We start from the raw sequence: 25,416 nt of genomic DNA, 5'->3' as shown, positions 1-25,416 counted from the left end.
CTGCTTTGCTTCTACCACCAGGTAGACGCCTACACTCATCGTGCTCCAGCAACCAGATCTGAGTCCCAAAAAGCCCAGAAAAGGGGATCCAGCAGTGAGAGAGAGGATTGGTCTTTTACATTCAGCAAAAGAAAGCTGCCAGAGGAGAAAGACAATAGCCCTTTGTAATATATACACATGTGAAAAGAGTACTTAAGGAGATTCAAGCCTAGCACAAAGGGCACTTTCCAGTAATATATATATATTTTTTTAATGTTACTTTTGTTTAGGTGTAAAAGTGGCATTGTGGTTATGTGGGGGGTTTTGCCCCTCAGTTTTTTTTAAGAGCTTAAATTAATTTTTTAAATTGAGGTTAAAGTCATAAAGAATTAACCATTTTAAAGTGAACAGGACAAAAGCCCAGGACCAGATGGCTTCACAGGCGAATTCTATCAAACATTTAGAGAAGAGCTAACACCTATCCTTCTCAAACTCTTCCAAAATATTGCAGAGGGAGGAACACTCCCCAACTCATTCTACGAGGCCACCATCACCCTGATACCAAAACCAGGCAAAGATGTCACAAAGAAAGAAAACTACAGGCCAATATCACTGATGAACATAGATGCAAAAATCCTCAACAAAATACTAGCAAACAGAATCCAACAGCACATTAAAAGGATCATACACCATGATCAAGTGGGGTTTATTCCAGGAATGCAAGGATTCTTCAATATACGCAAATCAATCAACGTGATACATCATATTAACAAATTGAAGGAGAAAAACCATATGATCATCTCAATAGATGCAGAGAAAGCTTTCGACAAAATTCAACACCCATTTATGATAAAAGTCCTGCAGAAAGTAGGCATAGAGGGAACTTTCCTCAACATAATAAAGGCCGTATATGACAAACCCACAGCCAACATTGTCCTCAATGGTGAAAAACTGAAACCATTTCCACGAAGATCAGGAACAAGACAAGGTTGCCCACTCTCACCACTATTATTCAACATAGTTTTGGAAGTGTTAGCCACAGCAATCAGAGACGAAAAAGAAATAAAAGGAATCCAAATCGGAAAAGAAGAAGTAAAGCTGTCACTGTTTGCAGATGACATGATACTATACATAGAGAATCCAAAAGATGCTACCAGAAAACTACTAGAGCTAATCAATGAATCTGGTAAAGTAGCAGGATACAAAATTAATGCACAGAAATCTCTTGCATTCCTGTATACTAATGATGAAAAATCTGAAAGTGAAATTAAGAAAACACTCCCGTTTACCATTGCAACAAAAAGAATAAAATACCTAGGAATAAACCTACCTAAGGAGACAAAAGACCTGTATGCAGAAAATTATAGGACACTGATGAAAGAAATTAAAGATGATACAAACAGATGGAGAGATATACCATGTTCTTGGATTGGAAGAATAAACATTGTGAAAATGACTCTGCTACCCAAAGCAATCTACAGATTCAATGCAATCCCTATCAAACTACCACTGGCATTTTTCACAGAACTAGAACAAAAAATTTCACAATTTGTATGGAAACACAAAAGACCCCGAATAGCCAAAGCAATCTTGAGAATGAAAAATGGAGCTGGAGGAATCAGGCTCCCTGACTTCAGACTATATTACAAAGCTACAGTAATCAAGACAGTTTGGTACTGGCACAAAAACAGAAATATAGATCAATGGAACAGGATAGAAAGCCCAGAGATAAGCCCACGCACATATGGTCACCTTATCTTTGATAAAGGAGGCAAGCATATACAGTGGAGAAAAGACAGCCTCTTCAATAAGTGGTGCTGGGAAAATTGGACAGGTACATGTAAAAGTATGAAATTAGAACACTCCCTAACACCATACACAAAAATAAACTCAAAATGGATTAAAGACCTAAGTGTAAGGCCAGACACTATCAAACTCTTAGAGGAAAACATAGGCAGAACACTGTATGACATAAGTCACAGCAAGATCCTTTTTGACCCAGGTCCTAGAGAAATGGAAATAAAAACACAAATAAACAAATGGGACCTAATGAAACTTAAAAGCTTTTGCACAGCAAAGGAAACCATAAACAAGACCAAAAGACAACCCTCAGAATGGGAGAAAATATTTGCAAATGAAGCAACGGACAAAGGATTAATCTCCAAGATTTACAAGCAGCTCATGCAGCTCAATAACAAAAAAACAAACAACCCAATCCAAAAATGGGCAGAAGACCTAAATAGACATTTCTCCAAAGAAGAGATACAGATTGCCAACAGACACATGAAAGAATGCTCAACATCATTAATCATTAGAGAAATGCAAATCAAAACTACAATGAGGTATCATCTCACACCGGTCAGAATGGCCATCATCAAAAAATCTAGAAACAATAAATGCTGGAGAGGGTGTGGAGAAAAGGGAACCCTCTTGCACTGTTGGTGGGAATGTAAATTGATACAGCCACTATGGAGAACAGTATGGAGGTTCCTTAAAAAACTAAAAATAGAACTACCATATGACCCAGCAATCCCACTACTGGGCATATACCCTGAGAAAACCATAATTCAGAAAGAGTCATGTACCAAAATATTCATTGCAGCTCTGTTTACAATAGCCAGGACATGGAAGCAACCTAGGTGTCCATCATCGGATGAATGGATAAAGAAGATGTGGCACATATATACAATGGAATATTACTCAGCCATAAAAAGAAATGAAATGGAGGTGTTTGTAATGAGGTGGATGGAGTTAGAGTCTGTCATACAGAGTGAAGTAAGTCAGAAAGAGAAAAACAAATACAGTATGCTAACACATATATATGGAATCTAAGGGAAAAAAAAAAAAAAAAGAGGTCATGAAGAACCTAGTGGCAAGATGGGAATAAAGACACAGACCTACTAGAGAATGGACTTGAGGATATGGGGAGGGGGAGGGGTGAGATGTGACAGGGTGAGAGAGTGTCATGGACATATATACACTACCAAATGTAAAATAGATAACTAGTGGGAAGCAGCCGCATAGCACAGGGAGATCAGCTCGGTGCTTTGTGACCACCTAGAGGGGTGGGATAGGGAGGGTGGGAGGGAGGGAGATGCAAGAGGGAAGAGATATGGCAACATATGTATATGTGTAACTGATTCACTTTGTTGTAAAGCAGAAACTAGCACACCATTGTAAAGCAATTATACTTCAATAAAGATGTTTAAAAAAATAAAAAAAAATAAAAAAAAAATAAAGTGAACAGGGACTTCCCTGGTGGCACAGTGGTTAAGAATCCGCCTGCCAACGCAGGGGACGTAGGTTTGATCCCTTGTCTGGGAACATCCCACATGCCTTGGAGCAACTAAGCCCGCGAGCCACAACTACTGAGCCCACGTGCCACAACTACTGAAGCCCACATATCTAGAGCCAGTGCTCCGCAACAAGAGAAGCCACCACAATGAGAAGCCCACGCACCAAAACAAGGAGTAGCCCCCGCTCGCCACAACTAGAGAAAGCCCACACGTAGCAATGAAGACCCAACACAGCCAAAAATAAATTAATTAATTAAAAATAAATAAATAAATTTTAAAAAGGGGAGGGGCTTGAAACGGAGCAGGACGGTGTGGGGCCCTCCTGGATACAACCCCCACCTTGGGTCCCCCGTTTCTTGTTTGTAGAAAATGGCTTTAGCTTCCTGGGCCTTTCTTAAGTTCCAAAGAGCAGACTCAAGCAGTTACTAATTAGGGGAGTGAAGAAATGCAGAAACAAAGGAAAAATAGTCAAGAAACAACAGTTTAGCGATAAAACAGAGTCCTAGTTCCTCCTCAAGGGAAATACATAACAATCTGACACATATCTTTGAGTTGTTCTGCAGGAACTAAGACCCTCACCCAGGTGGAGGATGGTGACTACATGCTAACCATAAGCACACAGACGGCTGACTGGTTGGAATCAGAAGGTTGATGATTAAGATTCCTGAAACACCACCCTGTTACCTCACCACCAACCAGACAGAAGAAAGTCATGCCCCCTGCAACCCTCACCTCAAATGTTGCCTTTCAAAGCCCTTCCCTGAAAGCCATCAGGGAGTTTGGGTCTTTTGAGCATGAGCTGCCCATTCTCCTTTCTTGGCCCTGCAATAAATGCCTCACCACAACCTGGTGTCAGTGAATTGGCTTTGCTTTGCGACGGGTGAGGGGACCCAAGTTCGGTTGGGTAACACCCATACATGTACATTTACTTTGTTTTTTAGTTTTTTGCCACTGTTGACAATTCTGCAATAAATATACCTTTCATGTGTCCTCACATCTGTGGTTTTATTTCTAAGCATTGGGATTATAGCATTAAAAACAACCAACAGTAGGATTATTGGGTCAAAGAGTATAGGTATTTTTAATTTTAAGACTTTGCTAGTTTGCTTTTTTAAAATGTAGCAATTCACATCTCTATCAGCACATAATAAGTAGTTATCACCTCTTTTAAATGCTCTCCAGTCTGATGAGAATAAAGAGACGTTAATTTTCTTTTTCCTGACTATGAATAAACGTGAACGTTTTTTTAGGTGCATTGCCTGTGAATTCTTATGTGAATTATCTTCTACCCATTTTCCCACTGTGTTGTATGTCTTTTTCTTGCAAATTTTTAAGAGTTCTTTGTATGGTATAAATAATAATCTGCAATTGTTTTCCAAATCCATCATTTGCCTATTGACTTTTCTCAGAGCATCTTTGCCATTTAAATATATTTTATTTTTACATAGTCTAATACATTTATTTCTTTCTGAAGCTTCTAAGTTTCTAATCCTTATTAAGAAGGCCAACATGGCCCTTAATTTTTTCATACAGACCTAGTTGCTTTGATTTTTTTTTTAAAGATTATCATTTTTTTATGTTTAAATCTTTCTTTATGTAGATCCTATCTTTATGGTTTGGTTCATTGCAAGTAATTTATAATTTTTGTTACAACTGTGATTATTTTCTCCATTTTTATTTCTAGAATAGCATAAAGCTACTAGTGTTCTTCCAAGTCTTCTTGACAGAGAAATAATATCTTGACTAAATACAGGATTTGGGGATCACATCTTTTTCTCTCAGACTAATCAATAGTATTCCTTGGTGTTCTAGCTTCCAGTGCTGCAGATGAAAACTCTGATGCCAATTTCTTTCTTTTTTTTCCTTTGTAGGAGATAGTAACTAGCTCTTTTCACGTGGAAGCATGTAACATTTTCTCTTTATCTTCAGCGTTCAGAAATTTTAGTTTTATGGAACCAAACTTGGGTCCGCTTGCCCATCACAAAGCAAAGCCAATTCACTGATACAAAGTTGTAGTGAAGGAAAGTACAGCTTTTATTACAGGGCCAAGCAAGGAGAACAGGAGGCTTATGCTCAAAGACCCAAACTCCCTGATGGTTTTCAGGGAAGGGTTCTGAAAGGCAACATTTGAGGTGAGGGTTGCAGGGGGCATGACTTTCTTCTGTCTGGTTGGTGGTGAGGTAACAGGGTGGTGTTTCAGGAATCTTAATCATCAACCTTCTGGTTCCAACCAGTCTGGGGTCTGTGAGTTTGTGGTCAGCATGTAGTCACCATGCTCCACTGGGGATGGGGGTGAGGGGGGTCTTAGTTCCTGCAGAACAACTCAAAGATATTGTGTCAGATTGTTATGTATTTCCCTTGAGGAGGAACTAGGACTCTGTTTTATCGCTGAACTGTTGTTTCTTGACTATTTTTCCTTTGTTTCTGCATTTCTTCACTCCCCTAATTAGTAACTGCTTGAGTCTGCTCTTTGGAACTCAGGGAAGGCCTAGGAGACTAACGCCTTTTTCTACAAACAAGAAACGGGGGACACAGAGGGGCTTTTGTACCCAGGAGGGCCCCACATGGTCCTGCTCCATTTCATAGGGAAATGGTTAAATAAAATGTGGTACATCTACCCTGTGGAATATCATGCAGTCATGAAAAAGACTGAATTAGTGTTTGTTTTGAAAGGATTTCTACAACATGGGGATATTAAGATCTAGTGGAGTGATGGATACAAGCACCTACTGCAAACTGAAGAACACTGAACAAATAAATGTAAGGTCAAGTAATACATTCATGCTGATATCTGAAAATGCAATATGAATAAACTGCATCTTCCATGTATTCAGGCTTCCAGCTGAGCTTGGCACCAATGTTCCTTACTGCATGAGGGGTTTTGAGGGATCTAGTCAAGACAGTACTTCAGAAGATCTACCATGAAGCCCTATCATGCCAGAGGCACCAGGCCTAGGCATACACTGATGCCTTATTCTATCAGCTTCCTTAAGGAATAATGGATTTCTCATAAGTTACTTTTCCATGGAGCAGACATTTTTTCTTTTTGGTGCTAAACATCTTGAATTTTGATGTTTCTTGACAGAAATCTTCCTAAAATGTACTATTTATTCTTCCCCCTCTTAAGCAAAGGGTACTATCAGCATCCTTTATAGTAGTGCAAGTAGGACAATGCAGTGAACAGTTTTCACTTTTTCTGTCACCTCCTTCAAAATGTGTCTATCTGCTACCACTTCTATTAATACCTTTCAAAGACCCTTTATAATTTTGCAACTTCCAATCATTTTAATTGGATTAAAAGCTAGATAATCACATTTGCTAAATCTCACACATTAACTAAGACTCTGAATAGAGACAAAAAAGTAAAGGATGTGGCTTCTGGACTGCCACTGTGCTCTCGGAGGCCTTTCCCGACACCTTCCAGAGGGCTCCCTTCCAGATGGGTGAGTGGTGCTATTATTGCAAAGCTGCTGTCAGCACCTGTGTGCAAGGACTGATCCAAAGAGTACAGCCATGCCCAAAAGGTAGGACATACACCAAGAGTCAAAATGATCCACAAACACATGTGCAAAGTGGCAACCACAGCCCCTCAAAGGGCAACAGTCAAGCAGTACCTCTGACAATTTATATCAACAAAGAGAAGTAGCTGCATGAAGGACACTGGTAGTTAGGTGGTCCTTATGCTAAAGAAGGGTGATTATTTTGGCTCAAATGGATTCATTCATTTGATGAATATTTATGGAGTGCCTATTCCTCATATGCCACCGTATTAAAAACTGAAATACAATGGAGAACAAGGCATAGTTCTTCCCTAAAATAATTTATGGTCTATTTGAGAGTTTCTTAAAGGCATTCCCAACCATTTGTAGTTTTTGCCATATCCTAATGCCATCTGTACTATTACTTGATGTTTTACCTGACTATCCAGATTAATTCTATTTTTTTCCCAATACACATATACATAATTATTAAAATAAAAACAGAAAAAGAATAGATATATGTATATGTATAACTGAATCATTTTGCTGTACACCTGAAACTAACAGTGTAAACCAACTATACCCCCAAATAAAATAAAAATAAAATTTAAAATAAAATAACATAAAATAAAAAGAGGCTTCTCTGTTAACCACCTAAAACACCTGGAGTATCATTAAGCTACAGCACTTTGGAGACACCAACCTATTGGGATCACATTAGTGAGCTACATGACCATTAAAGTTCAGATACTAGAGCCCTTCACAGAGCCAATCAAATCACCAAGCTGAACTTCTGGTTCAAAGAGATTTACAGGACCAGCAGATGAGAACTTCCTACAGAGAGAAACGCTTGAATTCATACTACACACCTAATGGAGGTGACCATACCCAAGGATGCTGAGAACATGTGTAACTTACTGATGAGGGATAACTATTAAGGATAAGGAAGACTGATGGGGAATGCTGGATAAGTGGCTATAAAAAGATGGAAAAAGGGAATAATAGATGTAGAATGATACAGGCGAAGAAAAAGCCATACTTTAATAAACTGATCTCAGTGTTGACACTGTTGTGTTTCTAACAAGCTAGGGAAAATATTTTGCTTGGCAGTCATTTTGATATTGGTCAACATAATGACCTCCTAAAGTAAATAAAGCAATGATTAACAGCTCTTGGTGGCAGAGAGGTGATACCTAGGGAGACCATAAACTATTCACAGGTCCAGAGTTCTCTCTCCTTGGACCCGAAAGGTTGTAGAAATGAGAAAGGAGGCATTAGCCAAGGTCAGGCTCAGCTTGAACTATGTGCTAAAGGTCATATTAAGAACAGCTGGTCCCTGCCGCAGTCTGCCCTTTGGTGACAGGAAAAAAAACAAATTAAGTCTGTCAGATACCCAGCCGTCCCAAGGCAGGTAAGGCATGTTTACAGGTGGCTGGAAGATGAGTAGCAGCAATGATTTCAGATAATGGAGTCAGAGTGGACAAACTGGAGAAAGAGGCCAAGTGAAGAGGTATAATTTAACAGGGATAACTGTCTGGAAAGGCCTGCCCAGAAGTCAGGTAGGCCATTTCTTATCATCTGGAGCAACGTGCTTCCTGGAAAGACCATTTTGTTTGGTGTACTCAAAGCTTTAAACATAACGTATTCCTAATCTTCTTGGCATGTGTCACAGAGTACATCTATCCAGGCCTAAAATCCACAGTAACCGCATTACCATTCCCACTAAACACGGTGTCTTTACAGTTGCTAAAGCAAGTCCTCCACCGGCAGGCAATACTAAGAATGTTTAAACTAAATTTTTAGTTTTTCAACTATGAGCTGGAATCCTGCTGTTTAGAAAGCAGATGACAGATGCCTAGGAAATTAAAGCAGCAACGTGAAAATAGCTTTTCCTTAGCAACAAAGTTATCCACAACCTTCCAGCTATAGCAAATTCGCAGTTATTAATTTTAGAAGAAATCTGGGGTAGATTAAAATAAACACAGCGAAAATGGTTGAATTTTATTTTCTTTTTACCTTTCAAAGGATGGGACTGACCATTTTTCATATTTTCAAGTGCTAGGGGAAGAAAGGTTTTAAAATCACCCTTATGCCTTTCCCACAAGGAAACATACTTATGTGTGTTAATGTTGACACCTTTGCTGTATGTCTATAGAACACAGAGAGATCTGTGAGTGCTCTGTTTGGTCTTAAGATTACTTTTTCATGAAACGAAGAAGGTCCAGCCGACAGAATCCTGCATACTCCATACATTCACTCTCTAATCTTGTTTCCTTCCATGCTGCTTGGGAATGGGGCTGGAGGTGAGGATATAAATCAGCCCCAAATCAATTTCTAGTGGTAGAAGAGTATATCATATAGAGAACAATGAGTAAGAAAGTCATTTAAAATCTATAAAATGCATGACTGCCATGGCATCACCACTCCCTAACCCCCCAGGATGCAGACGTGCAGAGCCCTCTGGCTCTATCCATTTAACTGGCTACATCATAACCTTGCAGGCCACAGTTTCCTCTACTATATTAGAGGTTTGGACCAGCTCTCTTCCAAGTAAAAATAAGCACTCACCAAGAAATTGCTAACTGACTGATACCCCTGCCTTCTGGGGTCAAAGAACTTGAATATCCTACTGAGATAACTACTTTAAAAAACTGTGGTTGTCTTTTTCCCATTAATAATCTCATAAACAGCATCTAAACTCAAATATGAGAAGGAAAGAAGAACACTTAATCACTCTAAAGAGTTTTCATATTAAAAATTATCACAATTCCACAGGAGAAGACATAAAAAGAGAGCGAAGGACAGAAGAGATGAGGGGTCAAGACCAGGAAGGAGAGACAAGACAAAAAGGTCCCATGCCATTCAGAGAAGAGGAATATTTTTCTCTCTTTCTTAAGATAACCCAAACTCTATTTTAAAAGCTATTTCTAGTCAAAGGCTCTGAGACTCCCAGGGCTTCAAAATAAGCCCATGTGGTATTCAGAAAATATTTGAACTCACTTCTGGGTGTTGCTTCCTCTCAAAGGGTCAAACCAAACATAGCTATAGCTACAGCTGGGAAGCTTTCAAGCCAGATCAAGGCCAGGGCCAGTAACAGCAGCAAGTTAAAGGCTGGGTTGTGGGAGTCCCAGACTAAGGCTAGGAGCAGAGATAGTCTGGGAACAGGTCGTCAGAACCCTCACTTCTTTTGCTATTGAGTCATCTCATATATTCTAGCTGTGGCCAGGGACAAAGAGCAGTATTATCAGCACTTCTGTTAGTATGGTTACTAGTTCATATTAATCTTCATGCAGGCTAAAAATATAAAGCCTTTGATAATCTTTAGCTAAAATTCAGGCCCAACATGTTTTTAGTGAAGAGAGAAAAAAAGATTAAATGTGTGAAGTACTTGAAGTGCTTGCAAAGAAAGGTGCAGTGGATAACATCTCACTAAATAAAAAATGGGTTATTCTAAAAAGTGCTATTCAAAGCAAATACAATGTGCTATGGCTTAACTATCACAATGTTCCTTAAATAAAAGTATCAGAAAGCTCCAAATTAGCTAACAAAGTCAGACTCTCAGGTCTTCTACACTAAGCTAAAACAGAGTCAAGGGAACATTATTTCCCAATGGTATATTGATTTCAAAACTATTTTCCCTTCTTATATAGCGACTGATGTGTTAGAAAGATACAATAGATAATCTCAAGAAATCAAGAGATGAAGGACTACAAATACTAAAGAGAATAGCAACCACACTTTCAGTGCCCTTCCCAGCATTCTGAATATGCAGCTACCCCACCCCAACCCTTTGTAGATAGAAGACACATGTCCAGCAATTCCATTTCTGGGTAGTCAAAAGAACTGAAAGCAGGATCTTGAAGAGATATTTGCACTATTATGCTCACTGCAGCATTATTCACAATAACCAAGGTGTGGGAGCAACTTAAATGCCCACTGACAGATGAATGGACAAAGAAAATGTAGTATATACATAAAACAGTATATTATCCAGAAGTAATAAGGAAGGAAATCCTGTCACATGTGACAACATGGATGAACTTTAAGGACATTATGCTAAATGAAATAAGCCATTCACAAGAGGACAAACACCACATGATTCCATATGAGGAATCTAAAGTAGTCAAACTCATAGAAAGCAGAAAGTAGAATGGTGATTGCCAGGGGTTGGGGGCAGGGGGAAGTGCGGAGTTGCTGTTCAAAGGGTATAAAGTTTCGATTACACAAGATGAAAAAGTTCTAGCGATCTGCAGTATAACATTGGGCTTATGGTTAACAATACTGTACTGTACACTTAATTTGTTAAGAGGGTAGATCTCATGTGTTTTTTACACCACAATAAGAAAAAAAAAAAAAAAAGAGAGAGAGACTATATGGTGGGTGGGACAAACTTGGAAAAAGGACCGAGGAAGGGAAAAACAATCAACTGCTTACTAAACTTTTGATTTTGAGCATGAAAGAAGAAAAGCAGCTGAAAACACTAATTACTCAACTGGGTTCCCTGGAACACTATTCCCAAGAGATGGTACATTTTAGAAGAGTTCCATGATCAAAAAATTTGTGAAAAATTGCATATTGTTTCCTTCTTGGACGTTCACAATGAAATTAGTATATAAATGCTTCCAAGAAGTCCTAGAATAAACTAGCCTATTTAACTTTCTTCAAGAAAGCATTTCTAAACTCATTTGACTCAGAAAAAGATTTTTTTAATAAAATAAACATTAAAATCCCAAGGGATTCATGTTTCATGGAGAACAATGTAGGAAATGATGATTTGGGGAACTAATTTTAGGGACAGATTCCTGGGCAGGGCAGACCTGCCTACTGAGAGTTCCTCCTCCTGTTTCAAAAACCCAAATAACCAACCAACATTACCCCTATCTTTCCTGAAATATTTAACTCCTTTTATAATGTGAAATTCCAATTAGACTGTCTAATAAACATCTTCCAGAAGAGCTCAAATATTAGTCATTTATGATTTCATGTAAATTAATGTGTTGTCAGTGTCACTGTGTATTGACAGAGTACTTTATAGTTTTCAAAACCACTTTAACACACATACACACATGTCCTTCCTTCAAGCTACACAATTAGTAGGTATAGTTAAGACTAAACCCAAGATTGGCTGATTCTAGTCTAGTATCCGTTCTACTAGAACAATAGCTGTGCTAAACAACAGCTGTGGGAGGGACCACTGAGATTTTTATAAAGAAATAGTTCACGTAAATCAAATCATATTTTTTTTTTCGATTAAGGGAGACTCAACTGATTCTACCCATACAAATTTTCTCAGCACCATGGAGAGTAGACAAAAGAGCAGAAAAATGGCCATGTAAAAAGATTACCCATTTTCTAATGATCTCAATTTTCACACTACAAAAATCTTTCATATATAAGTGACCTAGACGAGTTATAAAGAAAACTGGATTTAGCAGAGCTTTCACATCTTAAGTGTTCATTTGGCATCACTTCTAAAAATACCATTAAAACAGACAGAATGAGTACAGATGTCCTCTTTTGCCCTTATTGTACTTAAATACTTTAAACTGTTCCAGTTTTTCACAGAAACACTGTTCAAAAGAATATAAGTAAAATTTAATCCTAACCTTTTACTCAATTTCAGGTTCAAAATCTTTTCATTATTAGAGAAGATACTGGTAAAAACACCTCTTTCTAGACTAAAGAGAGAAACACCTTCAATCCTTTAAATAGAAAATGCATCCAGGTGTTTACACCTTTAAATGAAACTTGAGTCTCTACATACATGTCTTGACTAACATCCAACTTGCATGTTGATAGATTGGCACTTACGTTAAATTTTCTTTTTTCTTTTTATTTTTTTTAGTGTCAACTTCAACTATTTCATTATCCTTATATTAAAGATTCTGAGTGAAACTGAGTAGGCACTTTAAAAGACAAAAAAAAAAAAAGAGAGCGAATCAACTATTAGTCTTGGACATATGGTTAGGAACCAACAGCACAGTTTAAATAGGCCAAGTTCAGCAATGATACAAATCAACATCTGTACAGCCTAATAACTTTCCAGAGCACTTCTTCACCTTCATTGTTTATCTGTGTAATAAACCTTAAGATTGTTAGGTTAGTGTTCTTATTACTCTGGGACAATAAAATCAAGCCTCAAAAGGTTAAGTAACTTGCCCAAGGTCACATCATGGCTGGGAGAAGAGCTAGGAGTATAAACTCAGATCTCTCAGTTCCTAAGCCAGGACACACTTTTTTTTTTTTTTTTACTACAGCCATGGTTCTGTGGGTGATGATGGCAGGAGTGGGTGTGGGACCCTTAGATACATAAACACCCCCCCACATTAGTGTTCTAGGGAGCCTCTGTTACCCATGAGAGTGTATGCCAAGGCAGAAGAAATGCTGAGAACCCTGTGCTGGGTATCATACAACTTCAATATTGTCACCATAGGGATGAATAACCAGTTGACCAGTAACTGTTGAACATTAGCCATAAAATATGCATAAATGTAAGCCTTAAAGGATTTATTTCAAGATGTTAATAACTTCTCTTTTGAAGTAAAAACTGAGGCATGAATTGTATTTGTCTCATTTATAATAATGTTCAATAACAAGGGTCATTATGACAGCAAAAATGCCAGTTTCACTAAACGTTATAATCCAGTGGAGTTGCATTGGCTCACACTGACTTAAAAAAGGGTTTACATGAAGACAACATAAAAATTAAAATCAAAAGCAAAACAATTGCAAAAAAAATTTCAAATTCATTTTGTTAATATTCAAAATGACCTATAGACATACTGACAAATTCTGATAACAAACTCCAGATGTGCCCTGCTCTGTGCAGTATATGTTCACCTGAAAAGTTACATGAAATATGGAAACACGTATAAAACTAACTAAAGGACCTATAATACAACTCAGGGGTTCCTACCCAGGTCTGTGGAAAAATGACTTCATAGAAGAAGTGGGTTTAAAGAAACATTAGACCCTGGATGAGCAGCAACGTTCGGGAAGGGAGTTCCATAAGCAGAGGCAGCTCACGTCAATTAATGACAGGTGTCTTGAGAGTCTCCAAGCCTCTCCTAGATCTTCTCTGTTGCAAATAAAGGGGGTTGGATGAGGTCATGCCCAAGTTAAAGTCTAGCTTTAATGTACTATAAGTGTCAAATAAACTTTTTGATATGCTAAACAGCAAAACCTAAACTTCTTTATTACTCAAGTGCCTGCTTAACTAAGTAAAAAAAGAAAGCTGTGCAGAGTGCCCTCTGGTGGACAGTTGGATATGCCAAAGGGCTTCCCATCTGGAAGCTCTCAAACAATCAGCATTCATTCAACAACTCATTCATTCATTCAAATATAATTAAATAATGTGTGTCCACTGTGTGTCAATTATTGAGTATACAGTAACTAACACAAGAGACACAGAGTCATTGATTGCCCTCATCGACTGCATAGTCTAGAAGCATAGGTGGACATTAAAGCATTGCTTCATTACAGAGGTATTTAATGCCACAAAGGAATAATAGATGGTATTATGACAATGATCTATGGGGAAGATGTGAGCTCCACTGAAGAAAGGATTCCTAAAATTTTCACAATTAAGCTGAGACCTGAAGGAAAAGTGAGTTTTAGGCAGGCAGAGGAAACAGTATCCATAATCACTCTGTAAAATAGAGAAAAAGGCCAGTTGTGATTGACTCAAGATGAGGAAATGGGAGCTGAGGCAGAGGTAGTACGTAGTACACGAAGGGTCATGTAGGCAGTGTTAATTAAGGACTTTGACCTTTAACCTAAGAGCAGTAGAACATAATCAAAAGGTTTAAAGGAGGGAAAGATGTGATTCAAATCATGATTTTAAAAGATGGCTTTAGTTTTTCATGTAAAGAAGGAATTGGAGTTGGGCAAAAGTTGAATTGGGGTTGCTTCTAGTCCTTGCTCTCCCATATACCAACCTAGTTTATTCTACACACTTACTGAGTGTCAGCCAAGTGCCAAGCACTCCCATTCAGACCTCTGGGCACAGGTGGCAGAGTCGAGATCATGGCAGCTCCGTGAGGAACTACCATTAGAAGCCCGTTCCACCTGTTAGTCCTCCCATTGCTACACAATACTGTGGCGAAAAGCTTGTTGATGCATAGATTTATCAGCCCACTCCAACAAGTCACATATTCTTGGGGGACCCTAATTACTGCCATAGCAGGGGGCAGAAATTTGCCCCAACAGCCTGGGCTGCCTTGTTCCTATGACTTCAAAGAGCACAAGTTAATAAGTAGGATCCCCTCCCTATAATGAGCCGAGTAAAATTATACAGGATAAATGCACTATCCCCCAACTCCCTGTCCTCACTGGGGTCATTATTCAATTGATCCTCTTATTGCAGACTTGAAGGATGCACATTCAAATACTTCTTCCTGTGTTCTAAAATTGACTGTGGTGATGATTGCACAACTATGTAAATATACTAAAAACTGAATGGAATACTTTAAATTGTTGACTTGTAGGGTATATGAATTATATCTCAATAAAGTTGTTACCAAAACAAAAATTTTTTAAATCACCTCTTCTTTAAAGATGATGACATGGATGAGTGAGATGACAGCAGAGATAAAAGTGCCAAAGCCATAGGTGCAACTCTTTCTGTAACTGTTGCATATTGGCATATTTTATATTCATAGGCAAGCCAACAGTCTCTATGATGATGAGAAGAAATCAAATCTATAAAGGCTGTATTTTCCCCATAAATCACTCCATCTAAAAGCTTAGCCAAAGAGCAGCAATAACAACAACAACGACGACACATAAACATATAAACTCTCAAAAGAGACGTCTTTTTTGAAAAAAGGTGGTTGGATATAAAAGAGGTTAATGAAATATACCAATCAGATCCTTCTTCATTTACCTCCCACAGTTTACCTAGGAAAGGTACAGCCTGAGAACATACACCTTAAACAGTGCTAGACCTTCCATGATTCCAGACATTGCTGCTCTGCAGGAGGCCCTCTCCCACTCTCCATATGGGGCAAACAGTGAAAGAGGAAAGGGCTGCAAACACGTAGCAAGTGGCCTGTAAAATGCCATCTATACTTGTTTTTGTTTTTGTTTTTTTTAAATCTGCTGATTCCACTGAATCTGCATTTATAATCATACAGACAGCAAAAGAGATTCCTTTGACCAGAAGGATAATAAAGGTTGAAGCTATTCAAAATAGTCAAGGCCTCGGTTTAAAAGCAACTTTAGGCTAACATTAGAATGAAGGAGAAAAAGACTATAGCATCTTGGAATTTGCAATAGCAAGGAAAAGGGATTGTGGGCACAGGTAGACACCTGCCACTGACTTTCAAAGCTTCAAAATCTTAGCTATGAGACTATTGCTAAAAACCTGGAAGGGTTATTCAGGAAAGAAGGGTGTGCCCGATGACAGAAATTCTCCATGGTCAATCAAGAACAGAGCCCCTGAGAAAGAAAAAGAGCATTACCTAAGGAAATACTAATATGCTTATATATAATGGGAGCTCTCTGGAAAGCTCAAACTTAAGCTTTAGAAGAAAGACACATAAATATAAAAGTAGAATCAACCTAAAAAAGCATCTACAGCAAACGGTGCAGTTAAGAGAGGCTCAGAATGCCAGGGACAACAAAATAAGGTATTGCTGGCCATGTTCAAAGCAAGAAGAAAACAAGAGGATAGAGTAACAGTTTGGGAGAAAGGAGTGTAATATTCACAGAAGACCAGTGAAAAAGGAGCCCCACTCAAGATGGAAGCTGACTTCCTTCTCTCATAATAAAGAAAATGGTCTGCACCTTGGTCAGGGCAAACAAAGAGCATGAAGATGGAGCTGGGAGACAGGGAGAGAAAGGAATCCATCACTTTCAATGATTTCCAGTTCTCCCACTTACATGACTCTCATCCTAGGGCACTGAAGGAACTGATAGGTCCCTTTTGACACCATGTGGATGAAGATGGCATTCTTTTGCCCACAACAGTCCCACTCTACATGTGTCCAGTGAGACACACTGTATATATTACTTTCTTGCTCAGTATCTCTTCTGGGCTTCTCAACAATCTAGTCGGATACACAAAGCTGTTACTACTGCCCTCATTATACACTGAAACTCAGAATTTAAGTGACCTGCTCAAAATCACACAGCCCACCAGGAACAGGACCAGATCTAGACCCGGTCATCTGACTCTAGCCAGTGCCCTTTTCACTAACCAGTGTTATCTTTTCACTGCATCTTCAGCAGAGCAACCGATAAAATTCAAGCTACATAATATTAACAGCAGTGTAAGTATACTTCCAGCAAGATGAATACTATTAACCAGCAAGTGCCAGTTAAACATCTATTAACTGCCATATGACTCTGGCTGTTCAATCTTCAAATCTCATTTAATCGTCACACCATCCCCAGGAGGGAGTTGCAGATGAGGACCCAAGGCTCCCGGCATTGAGGAACTTGCTTGAGTTACCAGTGACTGGTGCAGCAAAGGTTTAACTGTATTGGAATCTGTTCTAGCTCCAAACTCCATACTCCTTCCATTACAACTGGCTGTTACCCTAAATGTTTATCAAGACCTACTCTAAGATATGGAGGGTATGGTTAACCCAAATACAGTGAGCAGAAAACAGTCAATGGCTTTCCTGAGTCTTGAGAAGTTTGATGTGCCAAATATATTTCTATAGCATGGCCTATGATTATGCTAACAAAAGAAAAGCCACTTCTTTCTTTTTTACCTACGTCAAAGTCTTGTGGGAATCAATGCTGAGGGCATGAGCATAGCAGGGGTGAGAGTAGAGGTAGGCAATAAAACAAATAGTGCCTGAATTTTCTATGATGCTTAAAGGGGTTCAAAGATTACTGTAATCCCTGGGGTAAGTGTGCTTCCTTCTAACTAAGGAATAGGCCAGGAGGTTGTTAGGGTGAGAGCAAAGGAAAGATATAAGCATGAGCAAGTGGAACCTTCTTTTATCATCTCTAGGACCTACCTCCTGAGAAGTCTCATTAGTTCTGGCTTCAGAGGGGAACAAAGAAAGCTACTTTGATAGAGATGAGAACATAAGCGCTCTTCAGGTTAAGTTTATTGCCTGGGATCACCAGTGATGGGGGCAAGAACGGTCTAAATGTAATGGAATCTGGGGCTTCAGACTCACAAATGTATAGGCACTAGCAAGTCCACCAGCAGCAGTAGTTAAGAGAACACTCCACATAACACCATTTGTCAATTCAACAAAGGTTTATCAAGCATCTACTGTATCTATACATCAAGCAATGGGTAAGCTCTGTGGAGCTTACAGTCTGTAGGGGAATTACTGATACAGAAGGGGTGCTGTGGGCACTTGAAAACTAGGAATGGAGCTGAATGTTTATCACCCCTGAGTTTCCACTGATTCAGAGTGTTTCAAAATTCTGTAAAACTTCATTCATTTTAATTAAAAAACAAACCACCACTACTTACTTTTAAGGATCCCAGTAGATGCAGCAAATAGACTATTTAGTTTAAGCACTGGCTTTTGTAATTTGATCTATGTCTTAAAGAAAATGTAACCTTGTTGACTATAAAAAAAATTCATCACCAACTGAAACTTTCACCTCCTAAGAAACTTAGGTCTACTACGCAAAATCAGTCAACCATAGAGAGTATAGGTGAAACTTTGTAATACAACATATTTACTACTTTACTTATTCTAGTCCAGTGTATGCCCCAAGAACAGCCTTTGCTGGAAGCATTAACAGCCACTGTACCATTGCATAGGGAGGTGTTTAAGACTTGATGTTCTCCCACTTGATCTTTTAATCTATCAGTACAGGTCCCAGATTAGTTACTAACACCTTCTATTCCCCCCCAAGCTTCCAAATAGCAGCAGAGCTGGAATTTAAGGGATTTAAACCTGTGTCTGTCTCCAAAGCCAACTGAGCACACCAATGCCCTACAGCTCTACTGTCCCCTGTTCAGATGAGAGTTAGCAAATCTGAGTGCCTCTACTGGTCAGGTAGGTAACACCAATGAGCAAAGAGGCAGGTAATGGATATGCATATTTGGTATGAGCAGGAGAACTACGGCAGTTGGAGAGGGGGCTGGAGGGGACGGCAGCTATTTGGCTCCAATGACTGCTACCACGTATGCTCTTGCAATTTTTTTTGGCCACGCTGCGTGGTATGTGGGATCTTAGTTCCCCGACCAGGAATTGAACCCGTGCCCCCTGCAGTGGAAGCACGGAGTCTTAACCACTGGAATGCCAGGGACGTCCCTATGTTCTTGCAATTTTAAAAGAAACCAGAACTTCAAAATTTTATGTATACTCCTGAATATTAACATTAAATGTTAGTTCAAGTTTGTTTGTTTTAAGAGTACCACATGGGTCAAGCAGATTACCAGCTCTCAATCGTTGTTAACGTGCTGTTGGCATCATCTTTTGAACAGCACTGGTTTGCTTTGCTAAATTCTGCAGTGTTATTTTCATAAATGTAACATCACCCTGGGGATGGGTGAGGCAGAACGTTCATTAACACCTTAAATACGAAGGGCGCTCTCTTTTTCAGGCAGCCTAGATGGACTCATGGACTAATGCCATGTAAGGCAGAGCTGCTCACTTTGATCACAAGGTGCTTTTCTCCCCAGGGGCCCACAGAATAAATTTCATTTCTTTCCCATAGCCATTATACCCTGAGCAGTTGCTTACCCGTTTGTCAATGTCATTGTGTTGGAGCTGCACAAAGCGAGCGCTGATGGCTGCAATGTAACTCTGCTGATTGGAGAATGCCACGCGGCCAGCACCTTTGGGGTACTTCAGCTCTGGGTCCGTATCAATGCCAGCATAGCAGACACCGCCATACAAACGGTCCATGATCATTGCCAGTTCAACTGCAAGAAAATAAACACTGTTCGGTATAAATGTTTAGAAGGTACTCTTGCCCAGGAGAAGGAAGGACTATGTAAGGATCATGCAGTGTAATTAAGAAACGGAAAACCCATGTTAAGTCTCATGAAGCGTGTCTACACCAGTCTTACAACTCAAGGAGGGGAGCTCCTCATAGGATATTTGAAAACAAAATGAAAAAAAATTGAAGTTTACATAATCAGAATTTCAGCGACAGTATAAAAGAAATGATCTATCAGCAATCCTCCTGTTCTAATTTCTAACTGCTTAGTCCACTGGAGTGGGGCCCTGGGTAGGCAAAGCATTTCAGGTACCCTAACAAGTTAATAAGAAACAGCTCTACTTACTGACCTCTAGGACTGAAAGCAATTACTAAAGTCACACTACTATATTAAGATCAAGCTATAGAAAGAATTTAATTAAAAAAAAGAATTTAATTCATTTTAACTAGAGGCAATATGTTTACAGGCTTAAAGTAAATCTCTACAATTAAAAAAAAAAATAAAGATTTTAAGAGTATATACTATCCCAATTGAGAACTCTCCATACTAACTTCTCACACTGAATTCTTAAATAATAGTACTAAAAATGATCACAGCAGCAATGATTTATTGAGCACTTACAATGTGCCAGGAAACACTAAGCTGCTACAAAGGCAGTAAAAACATACCCATCCTACACCCTGCTATAAATCCAGAGGTCTGGTCTGCACACCTCACCACATTTCTTCTAAGTATACCTTTATATTGGTATATTTGCAAAACACCTGTACAGAAGGCACTTGGAAATTGGACCATTCCAAAGGTCTGATATTCTAAAATTGTCCTCATCAAAAGGTACCATAGAGAGACACATAGCAGTTACTTACCTGGATCCAAATTGCCTGAAGGTAATTGTTTACTTGATACTGGATGGCACCTCCTCCAGGTATGACCATTCCTTTCAGGCCACTCACATGGTTTAAGTCCAAAAGACTTAGTCTTACCCCTGGGGAACAACCCAAGAATCCACTTCCCTCAAACACCTACACATGGCATTTGGAAAGGAGCAGACAGGGAAGACAGATGATGACCTGGGACACAGCCAGTGTGCAAAGACCATCAGACAGTAGAGCTCCACAGGAATCAGTATCTGGGGAGAAGGAAAGCAGCACAGCCTGGAGGGGTAGGGGAAGAACTCTGCGGCAGGTACAAGGGCTGAAGGGCTGAACGGTGTAAGATTTCTACAAACAGAAGGAAAGCCAAGTACTACTGGTTCCTGTAATAGGAAGCTGCTGAGGCAGTAAGAAAGCTATTTCACCAGACAGAAAGGCTGTCTTTCTATTCAACTTCTTCAAAATTTGTCCCCAAACCAGACTGCCTAATATTGGTAATTGTTTTCTAAGTGCCTGTTTCTAACTGGAAGAATGACTTCCAACCAACAGGTAATTTTCAGAAGGTGAGAAAATAAACTAGCAATAATTAAGCCAGAGAATAAGTGCTTTTAAAGACAGAACAGCAGAAAGCTATCCCAATGATCCCATTATGATCAGAATTACTGAGTCACATCAGCCAAGGAAACACTGCTGGTTAGAGCCCAAGTGAACTGCAGTCTTGGGGCAGGATCCAGGAATCACATTCATTCAAACAATGCAATAAGAATCATGTGTGTACCCTAAACATCAGAGTTCAGTGGGTCCTTATACTTCACCCCAACAACTTCTGACGGCTTGGGGACTTCCTCACATAGCTAACATTATTCTAGTTACAGAGAACAAGAAACTGAACGTGGAATTAATTCACTGCAGTCATTAATGAATTTCCTTTATTAGTCAAGTGGGCTTAGTAAAATATGTAACCTCAGGGCCTGGAAATTAAACACTAATTTTCCAAAGACCTGGCTTCCTCTGGAACGGAGTAAGACAGTGAAAACTCCCTCAGCCTGGTGAATGGCCAGGAAAAGAATGCTGTCAAGGGACTGAATACACTTGTCTTCCACCCTTAGGAAGGATTCAAGAAAATATCTAATTTACAAAGAAGGTATACACACCAGCTGTGAGCTTGAAGCTCCAGCTGAAGAGAACAGTTACTGTAAACACAAGTTCTTCTACTGCATCTTGGTCTCCAAAGGAACCTTAGGGATCCTCAGATGCCAGAGATGGCACCTTCCACAAGCTCTTTGTGAATCTGGCTGCTGGAAAATCATCTTCACGTGCCAAAGATTAGGTCATGGCTGATGCTGCTGGCAGTTACGTACTTTTGATAGGAAAAAGAAACCCTCATTCACTTATGTTTTTATGAAAACTATATAAATAAATAATTTCCACTTAAAAGCTTATATACAGTCATTTTCTTGGCCACCCAAAACTCTGCAGACATTTGAGCCAATGAAGTCTCACTCAGGTGAAGGGCAATTTGTTGAGAAGCTACAAGAAAGAAACCAAGGTGACTAAAGAAAGTTTTCTTGGGGGGAAGAGTATGAAGATTACCCATCTCTCTACCTTAATCTGTATTTTAACTACAAAAGTTCTAATACTGTGATGACCCTTGAAGAAAAGTAAATAATGACCAAACAACTGCTGTTTGTATTTGGTCCTTTACTCAATCAGCAAGCCTTCACTGAAAGAATACTTCTTGCAGGCTAAACTCATGCTGGGCTCAAACACCAAAGGTATGTCACTTAAGTACTAAACAGAGTTTTTAATTATTGAGAGAAGTAACCAGTTGGTAAAAACAGCATTAAAAAAAAATACTAACAATTCATCCACTATATAGGTAATTAACAAACACAGAGCAAGCTCTCCTCAAATCCTACAAATTCCCAATCTGAAAATATTTTTTATATGGAAGATACAAATTCACCTACAGATGTCATAATGTACCACTACTTTTAGAGACTAGGTTTTAAAGGGTTCTTTAGAGTGAGTATTATCAGTTAATGTAGGAAAGTCCCATTTAAATTCCCTTCCTCTGATTAGGGGGAAGCTGAGCCAAGAAGAGGGCTACCATTTTGACTACTTGGGAGGAAGAGAGAAAAACAGAAAAAAAGCAGTAAGGATCTGGTAGAAGTCAGCTAAAACCTTCGTGGGTCTATCTATACCTTATGATCTCAATCCTGCTCAAGAAATGTGAGTCCTTGATCAAGGAAGTGTCTTATCTGGAAAATGTAGTCAAACCACCTACTAAACCTATGACAGTGAATCCTCATTCTAAACCATCCTCTGTAGAGGACAAGGACAGCGTAGCTCCCCAGAGCACGTTCTTAACATTTAACCTGAGGAAGATGAGGCCACCGGAGCAGGACATACAGGTAGAGGCTGAAATTCAGACAGATGGAGGTGACAGCAGGCATAGAGTCCATGAGGAAGTCAGGAATCTCCAAACCACTTCTATTTTTTCCTTCCCATCCAGACAGTGTTCACGGCGTGTCTGGTCACCACAGGGGTGGGAAATTAGGAGTTCTGGTAGCTATATCCAAGGGCATTCTGTACTTTGGATAAGATGTTCTGTGCTCTTAAGACAACTCAAGTCATCTCATAAACAACTGTTCCATGGTAACAGTACACTACTATGAGTATAACCCACACATTGGCTCTTGTGATGAGCTTCACCGTGTCCCAGACTGGAGAAGGAAACAAGAATATTGCAGTTGTATGTAGCGTATAGCGTTTCCATGAATGCCTCTGGGTTGTGGTGACTATGCCGTGAAGGTGAGTCCGAACCCCAACTGTGGTTCCTTGTTTTGCTCCTAATTCTTCACAGAGATCTGAAAGGGACTTCAGCTCGTCAGAAAGGAAATCATGATGACTCCCCATCCTGCCCCACCCCAGGATCCTGTTCCTGTCATTTAATTAGATTTCAAAGCTAGCCTAAGGCAATGTATAAGTCTGAGACACTATGAGAGCCAAACGGGGTAAAGCAGGAATGAGGATTCCTGAGGGAAATACTAACACATTCATCTTTCCAGATTCTAAATTGTGAATCTAGAAGCTACATTTCTCCTCTTTGGAAATAACAAAGCAGACAGGAAAGAGGCATAAGGCGCCTCAGGATGACAAGAGGTCTGGACTTCTGAAAGAAAGGAAAATTCAACTTGAAGGTGGACTTTCTGGGTTTACGATTGCTGAGTTGGTTCATGAGAGCCGTTCACACATCTTTAGTGGAGGAAATGTGCTCATTAGCTTCCACTCTGCATGAGACATTGGGAAGTTAAGAATATTTTCAAACAAATGATATGAACAACCAACTAAGTAAGAAGGATAAGAGTTTTAACTTGATGAAATCGAGCTGGTACCAGATTGACTGTTATTGCTGTTACTGAGACAACATCTCAGATCTCAGCTTGATAAAGCAGCTTCCTTCTGTGCAAAGAGCCCCAAACTTGAAGTCTGGAGATCTGAGTTTGAACCTTGGTTTTTTCACCTGTTGTGGTCTTGACTAATCACCCCCTTTGAACTCTGCTTCCTTATCTCTACAATGAAAAGTCTACCACTTACAACCTCACAGGGTTATCATGAGGATTAAACATACATGAGAGCTCTGAGCACACCGCTGGGCAAAGAGCAGTGCTCAAATGTTTAGTTTTGTCCAGCAGTTGTTTTTCCCTCTACTCATAAATCTTTGCTTAACATTTACTTGGCCTGGTTTCTGCTCCATAAGCACCAATTCATCCCAGTCTTACTCTGGCTTTATGCTAAGGTTGCTCAAACTGCCACTGATATGGCAAACTTTGACATTGGCTGTGGGTGAGAGTTTGCTTTTTTGGAGGAGGAGCAAACAAACACAGACATTATAAAATCCTTAAGCCTAAGGGCAATGCAGTTAATCAAGTCAGTATGCGAATTCTGGAGTTTATCTGAGACAACTCATTCTGAACTTGGGACTTGGTGAAAGAAAAAGCTTCTACAAAAAAAAAAGGTGTCCACAATGTTCACTGCAGCACTATTTACAATAGCCAGGACATGGAAGCAACCTAAGTGTCCATTGACAGACGAATGGATAAAGAAGATGTGGCACATATATACAATGGAATATTACTGAGCCATAAAAAGAAACGAAATTGAGTTATTTGTAGTGAGGTGGATGGACATAGAGTCTGTCACGTAGAGTGAAATAAGTCAGAAAGAGAAAAACAAATACCGTATGCTAACACATCTATATGGAATCTTAAAAAAAAAAAAAAAAGGTTCTCATGAACCTAGGGGCAGGACAGGAATAAAGATGCAGACGTAGAGAATGGACTTGAGGACAAGGGGAGGGGGAAGGGTAAGCTGGGACGAAGTGAGAGAGCAGCATTGACATATATACACTACCAAATGTAAAACAGATAGCTAGTGGGAAGCAGCTGCATAGCACAGGGAGATCAGCTCGGTGCTTTGTGACCACCTAGGGGGTGGGATAGGGAGGGTGGGAGGAAGACGCAAGAGGGAATGGATATGGGGATAGATGTATACATATAGCTGATTCACTTTGTTATACAGCAGAAACTAAACTAAACAACATTCTAAAGCAACTATACTCCAATAAAGATGTTAAAAAACAAAAAGAAAAAGGTGTTGGCAGGGGGACTTCCCTGGAGGTCCAGCGGTTAAGACTCTGTGCTTCCACTGCAGGGGGTGCGAGTTCCATCCCTGGTCTGGGAACTAAGATCCCACATGCCACACGGTGCAGCCAAAAAGAAAAAGAGAGAGAAAGAAAAACAAAAAGAAAAAGCTTCTAGTGCTGACAAACTTGATATAAAGATGATTTCTGCCTGCTACCACTTCACTGAACAAAAAGGCTATGGTTATAATACTCCTATTTCCTTAATCATAAATGAGGA

General features: G+C 39.5%; 1 protein-coding gene across 6 annotated transcripts in view; it reads right to left on the bottom strand.

The window, feature by feature from the left end:
* Window positions 1–25,416, bottom strand: part of CPEB3 (cytoplasmic polyadenylation element binding protein 3) — a 215,464-nt gene that overhangs the window by 40,154 nt on the left and 149,894 nt on the right. For all 6 annotated transcript variants that reach the window (XM_061171379.1, XM_061171623.1, XM_061171264.1 and 3 more), the window contains exon 9: window positions 19,420–19,601. In XM_061171379.1, coding sequence (XP_061027362.1) covers window positions 19,420–19,601 — 182 coding nt within the window. The remainder of the gene's footprint in view (window positions 1–19,419; window positions 19,602–25,416) is intronic.

The sequence above is a fragment of the Eubalaena glacialis genome, chromosome 1, assembly GCF_028564815.1.
Source record: "Eubalaena glacialis isolate mEubGla1 chromosome 1, mEubGla1.1.hap2.+ XY, whole genome shotgun sequence".
Lineage (NCBI taxonomy): Eukaryota > Metazoa > Chordata > Mammalia > Artiodactyla > Balaenidae > Eubalaena > Eubalaena glacialis.
Note: the sequence above shows the minus strand (reverse complement) of the source record. Positions and strands in the feature narration are given on the sequence as shown.